This window comes from Adiantum capillus-veneris, chromosome 2, assembly GCF_014529385.1.
Source record: "Adiantum capillus-veneris isolate H3 chromosome 2, ASM1452938v2, whole genome shotgun sequence".
In the NCBI taxonomy this organism is placed as follows: domain Eukaryota; kingdom Viridiplantae; phylum Streptophyta; class Polypodiopsida; order Polypodiales; family Pteridaceae; genus Adiantum; species Adiantum capillus-veneris.
Genome location: NC_140932.1, coordinates 38,011,437 through 38,017,413, shown reverse-complemented (window position 1 = coordinate 38,017,413; position 5,977 = coordinate 38,011,437). Strand labels below are relative to the sequence as shown.

At 45.0% G+C, this 5,977-nt stretch overlaps 1 protein-coding gene across 4 annotated transcripts; it reads right to left on the bottom strand.

Moving 5' to 3' along the window:
* Positions 1-1,693: 1,693 nt before the first annotated feature.
* On the bottom strand, positions 1,694-4,161 carry LOC147462644 (auxin response factor 8-like). 4 transcript variants are annotated; one of them, XM_086484754.1, is made up of 4 exons: positions 2,872-4,161; positions 2,719-2,772; positions 2,463-2,553; positions 1,694-2,330 (listed from the first exon to the last, which is right to left on the bottom strand). In XM_086484754.1, exons 1-4 carry the CDS (start codon positions 3,943-3,945, stop codon positions 2,005-2,007), a joined length of 1,545 nt encoding a protein of 514 aa, XP_086340880.1. In that variant the 5' UTR covers positions 3,946-4,161; the 3' UTR covers positions 1,694-2,004. The 4 variants fall into 4 exon arrangements, with proteins under 4 accessions (XP_086340880.1, XP_086340864.1, XP_086340873.1 ...); XM_086484738.1 differs by having other exon boundaries at positions 2,463-2,772; XM_086484747.1 differs by having other exon boundaries at positions 1,694-2,553; positions 2,872-4,158.
* Between the last annotated feature and the right edge of the window lie 1,816 nt (positions 4,162-5,977).

Genomic DNA, 5,977 nt, shown 5'->3' with positions numbered 1-5,977 from the left:
ATACATTTTCCCGACGACGACAAAAATATACGCATCTGTTGCACGTGTCAAAACAAGAGACTTGCCGTACAATGTGTGTGAACCACAAATGGCTGCAAACATACAACCAGATTAATCTAGCAAGCTCAAAAGAGCAAGAATGTATCACTCACCGCCCTACGTTCACCTTCATGGAGGATTCCTCGTCACGAAGAAAAGAGAGCTACCGTCGTGCCACGCTCAACCGCCTCGCCGCCGCCATGCCGTCCCAATGCTCTCTCTCGTGCACGCGCGTATACACACACAAGAAGATGAAAAAGAAGACGAAGATAGAGCAAGAACACTCTCCAATTGCATAAATGGAAAAATGAGTGATTTTTAAGTTTAGGTGACTTTTATATGAGCTCGCCCATTCACACTTGGACGTTCATGCTTAACCAACTAACCCTTCAATGTTCCAATTAAAGTACGCCTCTCGTCGACGATCACTCTTACCCTTTTCCTATTGGACCAACGAACCCGATCCATGACTACTAGAAGTGGACGCCGATGGTTTCACCGAAAGCAATACGTATTGCTTTGAATTCTGACAAACCACTTGCCCCTGATGCAACAGCTCAAGACCTTTCATCGTTTTAAAACATACCAAGTTGCCAAACCAACTCCCCCTTTAAAAAGAAAGGCCAAGTAAAGACTCCAAACCATGCCATTCCAATGAAAGAGTATTCTAGCTAGCTCCAAGTTCACAAGAGTTTGTTCAAGATGAGTACGACTGAATTGCAGTAGGTTTGGAAAATAAGGCGAGCCTGCTACTTAACCCAATGTCTCTCAACCAACCATACCCAAACTATATGCCCCAAGAGATTACCTCGTTGCCTTTCATTCACAAAGATGAGACAAAATGTGAGTCTACTTCTTCCCCTACAAATAAGCACCATCAGATCCCATTGCTAACACAACTAAGGCTCATATTTAAGAAAGCCAATATAAGGACCCATCCAATTCTGACTGCTCCCCTTTAATGAGAACACAAAAACAAAGAATAGAAACAAGCATGACAGAGCAAATGTCATGCCATGCATAAACTGAAGCATACTAGAACCCACTAAAAACTAGAAAATCATAGAACACGGTATCCATATCGAAACACAAAGATAGAAAGATTTATGCCTTTGTTTCCAACGATAAATCAAAACTAGTCTTGCACAACGAGAAGGATTATTGGATTTTTAAGTGTGGATACCCAACACAAATGATGAGATCTTACAAGTTTAACACCTTTTTGAAAATGCAATTTCGGAAAAGAAAGCAAGATAATCGGCATGCTGCACCAAAAGTCAGCAATGACCCCCTCATAACAATCAAGTAATAGCAAAAGCCGAGTCCTGACTACCATTCAGCTGATTAACAACCAATAATGCAGAAAATCATGAAAACAAAAAAAGCTACAAGCACACATGCACACACAAGGATGCACCTTCCTCAATGCATCCTCTAAAAAAAAGCCTACAAATCCTTTCTCAACACATACAAGCATGCATGCACATACAAGCATCAACGCAAAGGTTATTAACCTGATATATCAAGTGCCCCACGAATAACACCTAACAGATGTGTAGGTTTGCACCATCAACAGTCACATGCACTACAAGAAATACAGGAATAACAAAGGATCTCATCACATTTAAGATACAGTTAAAGAATGTGCCATGTGAAGTCTTACCATGCTTTGTATGCATATATCTATTCACATCGAAATGTCCTCAATCATTATTTACACTTGCTTCATGAATACAACTTCGCCAAGCAACGTATATGTATATCACAACCACAGTAAGTGTTTTTTGACCTATAAAAGATTTCAAAAGGCCAAATCTCATACTTCCTAAATTTGAGCTGCAGAAACAAACTTCAATCTCCTGCTCAAAACCCTGAGTAAGATAAAAGCTCCAATCCGATAGATGATCGCAGGTAGTGATGCCAATGCCGCCTTGCCTAGTCAGTCCCACAAAAACCACTGCTTCTTTACGAGGACTGAGGGTCTGCATTCGCAGACATATAAGTTAGACATAGACTATCTCCTTGCTGTAAGTGCAAACCTGCGTTCTCTAATGTTTCAATTGAGCTCCCCTGTGCCGAGAGCGAGACTTCCGATTGAGGCCCATCTGACATTGTTAGCCCATCTGCAACGGTTGCATGCGAAAGCAGTTGCAAGTGCTCATTTGTGGGTTGAACATCAATAGCTTTTCCAAAAAGGACAAACTGTGTACACTTGGGGCTTGAGCTTCCACCTTCGTCACAGCATGATAAATTGCTGCTCAATGCAGGCTCGCTGCTAGAAGAGCTCCCAACTGTCAATGCAATGAGTTGATTGTCAGCACCGGCAGCCTCAACAAAACTAGTACCCAAACCCAAGCTTGAGGCCAAGCCACTAGCCCCAAGATGCTGGATTTGTGGTTGATAAAGGTTATTATGAACCCAACCGAGTTGATTATTGAATGCAAAGTCTTGAGCTGCAAGCCCATCGTTAGATCCATGCCTGGCTCCCTCCATGCTGGGATAGAGACCTGTCACCTGAAATTCATAAGAAGGATGTGGATATACTGGCGTACTACTAGAAATCAGCGGGCTCACTTCATGGCCACCGCCATCAAGTTGCAGTTCTCGAGGATGCAAAAGCCGCAGTTTCTTTCGAGGCAAAGACAAGGGTGGCAGCAGCATAGGTGAAACCAAATCTACCTGCCATGGACTGACCCTTTCGATGCCTTGCAGCACACCCTCATCCCATGTCACCTAAGAAAAAAACAACTAACAAAGTTCAATCATCATCCTCCATCCCCGATGGAAACTAGAAAACACAACTGAATTAACACAACAGACCGAAAAACTCACCTGTAATATCTTCCAAGGCGACATCGGCCAGCAAACTGGATCAACCTCCTCCACCGTCATGATGGTTCCCATGTACCAACTAGTGCGGGATGCATCGTCTGTGTCAACCGCCATCTTAAAGCGCATTCCCGGGGCCCAGCTGCGCTGCAAAGACTTCCTTACCAAGTGTGATTTCACACAAAACTCAGCAGCAGAGGCCCTTGGATAGTAGACAATCTCAAATGACTGCCCAGATGACGCCGCTGTAGCTGCCTCCACAACGGACTGCATTGTAAATGGGGTTCTATGCCTGCTAAAATTGGAACAATTGCTACCAGCTGCCATGCTCAAATCTGGTGCCTTACACAAATCAGGAATGAGTAGATCCTGGTCAGCACCAACCTTAATACCACATCTTGAAGGAACCAGCCGATGGTGCCCCACACCTCTCATAGAGCGTCGGATACCAATGCAAAGCTCTCCAGAATTACCCCGCATGAACACAATAACATCTCCGGCTACAAGCTTTTTCTGATTCACAAAATTGCTCCAGCCAGTTGTAAGAAGATGACGCCTAGGAGTGCCCCGGTATATGTGGCGGAACTTCCATACAGTACCATGGATATCCCTTGCAAGTACTGTCTGCACCGGTGGTGTTTGAGCATAGTCAAGCCGGGGCAAAATGGTCTCTGCACAGTAGCGAGGGATGGAAAATCCACCACCATTGTTGGCGTCACTCTGAGTTAGAGTCTTCGCAAAAGAAACAGGCTTTGACTCATGACAGAGTAAGGGTGAATCGCTATGGTCATTATCACCAGCATCATGGAAAGGGTGAGGCAGAGGCTGCAGGCGCATGCGTGCATACGCTTCATCTGTTTCAGGGTCAGCAAGGAAGTCGACGCAAGTGACTTTGCACGCGATGGCAGGGGGAAAGGGAGGCAAATCAAGAAAAGGACGGGGGGAGACCTGCTCTGCGTGACCTTGAGGAAAATATACAACGGACGAGCCTACCTGGGGGAGATGGGCGAGGGCGCCAGCACAAGCGTGCCATAGCTCTGTGTCAACAGGGGGAGATCCGCTGGAGGTTTCCGCCATGTCGAGGCCGCAACATAAAATGGGCGCCACAGGAGACGCAATGGGAGAGGCAAGGCGGGTCGGAAGGCGTACAAGAAGACCCCTGTGTGTGCGGCGAAGAATGGGAAACCGAGATGGCGAGATCTGTGTTGTTGCTGCTGTTGGTCGTGTTTGTGTGTGTGTGTGTGTGTGTGAGAGAGAGAGAGAGAGAGAGTGAGATGTGTGCCGCTTGATTGAAGTCGTAGGTCGGGACTCGGTTGCTTGTCCTTGCGAGGACGCACGGACACTCGACGCCCCACGCGGACCCGGACATTCTGGTTTCCGGCCTGCTTTCCACGCGTGCCCAAAACGTGGTCATTGGTCAACAATGCTCATTGACTGTTTATTCTTCGTAAGTTCGTCCTTTATCCTTTCCAAATTCCCATATCTGACATAAACCAAACTTGACAAAGTTCCCATTTTAGGGGTTTTTTTGGCCATTCCAATTTGCCACATTGCTATTATCTATCTAAACTAACATAATATGGCGAAAGGGGGAGCCTTTACACTTGTAAAAATCTGTGACATGAAGGTTAAACTCCAAAATTGAGAGAAGCCTCTGTGCACACGATAAAGAAGGAGAGAGAAAGGAGGGCGGCCGGTCGTAGTTACAAATCTAAAGAGAGCTCCCCCCGTAGGGACACGCACGGGTAGCTCACGCCCGCTCGACTATCATCACTTGTATCCTCACTGTTATGAGCGCATATAGAGCTAGAAGAGAGCAAGTGGAGGCACTCACAATGTACAAGAACTTGCAACTTGATGATAAGCTTAATCTTGATTACAAGACTTAATACTTTATTAAGAGAGCTAGATACAAGACTTTGATTACATGACTTGAGTACAAGACAAGGCTTGATTGCAAGGACAAGACTTGAATATAAGACAAGAACTAGAAGAGGGCTTTCCTCATAGGAGCCTCACAACTGGTGTCCGCAAGTCTGAGGGGCTTGTGGCCCAAGACCCTATTTATACTAGTGCTTGAGGAGGTTACTTGAGGAGGTTAGGAATTTCTAGGTTCTTCTTGAGGAGGTTAGAATCTTCTAGAACCTTCTGGATCCTTCTTCAACTTTCTAGAGCTTTCCAGAAACTTTTAGATTCTTCCGGAATCTTCTCAAGCTTCTAGAAACTTCTTAATCCTTCTAGTTCTTCTAGAACCTTCTTCAACTTTCTAGAGCTTTCCAGAAACTTCTAGATTCTTTCAGAATCTTCTTCATGCTTCTAGAAACTTCTAGAATCTCCTTGATACTTTTAGAACTTCTAGAATCTTCTAGATCCTTCTAGAGTCTTCTAGAACCTTCTAGCGATGATGTAGGCGATGACATAGGCGATGATGCAGGCAGCGGACTGACTCTCAAACATCCATGACATTACCCCCTCCTCTAGCGACGAGTTCCACGAGGAGCAGTGGTGTTCCTTGAGTTGGGCTTCCATGGATGTTGTTGATGGAACTCTTGGACTTTGAGAGATGTTGTAGATTGTGTGTTGGTTCCTAGGTTCGTTCACTAACATCATAGCCTTTCCAATGCACCAAGTACTGTAACCTGCCACGCGAAACTCGAGAATCTAGGCTTTCTCGACCTCATATTCGTCATATCCTTGAATCTCAATCGGAGGAGGTGGTTGTAGGGCTCTTCTTGGGATCTTAGATGTGTGACAAGGTTCTAGGACTGAGACATGAAAGACCGGATGGATTTTCATGGATGAGGGCAATCGGAGTCGATAGGTGACTGGATTGACTTGACGGATAATTTTAAACGGGCCAAGCCTTCGATAATCAAGCTTTTGAGACAGGGACGAGATGAAAGCAGATCACGTCGGAGGAGCCACACTTTATCCCCTTCTTTGTATTTTGGATGCTGCATGCAATGGAGATCTGTACTTTCCTTATACTTGGATTGAGCTTCTTTGATATGAATTGTAAGTTCTTTGTGAATTGCAGATAATTGTTGTGTAAGATGAATAGTAGCTGGATTCTTGACTTGATAGTGTCTGTTAATATTCTGTTTGAGAT

Excerpts from the sequence above, each read along its gene's own strand:
- LOC147462644 (XM_086484730.1), bottom strand. The coding sequence starts at position 3,945 with ATGGCGGAAACCTCCAGCGGATCTCCCCCTGTTGACACAGAGCTATGG. Across the intron at positions 2,773-2,871 it reads CGCCTTGGAAGATATTACAG|GTGACATGGGATGAGGGTGT; the intron begins GTGAGTTTTTCG and ends TTTTTTTCTTAG.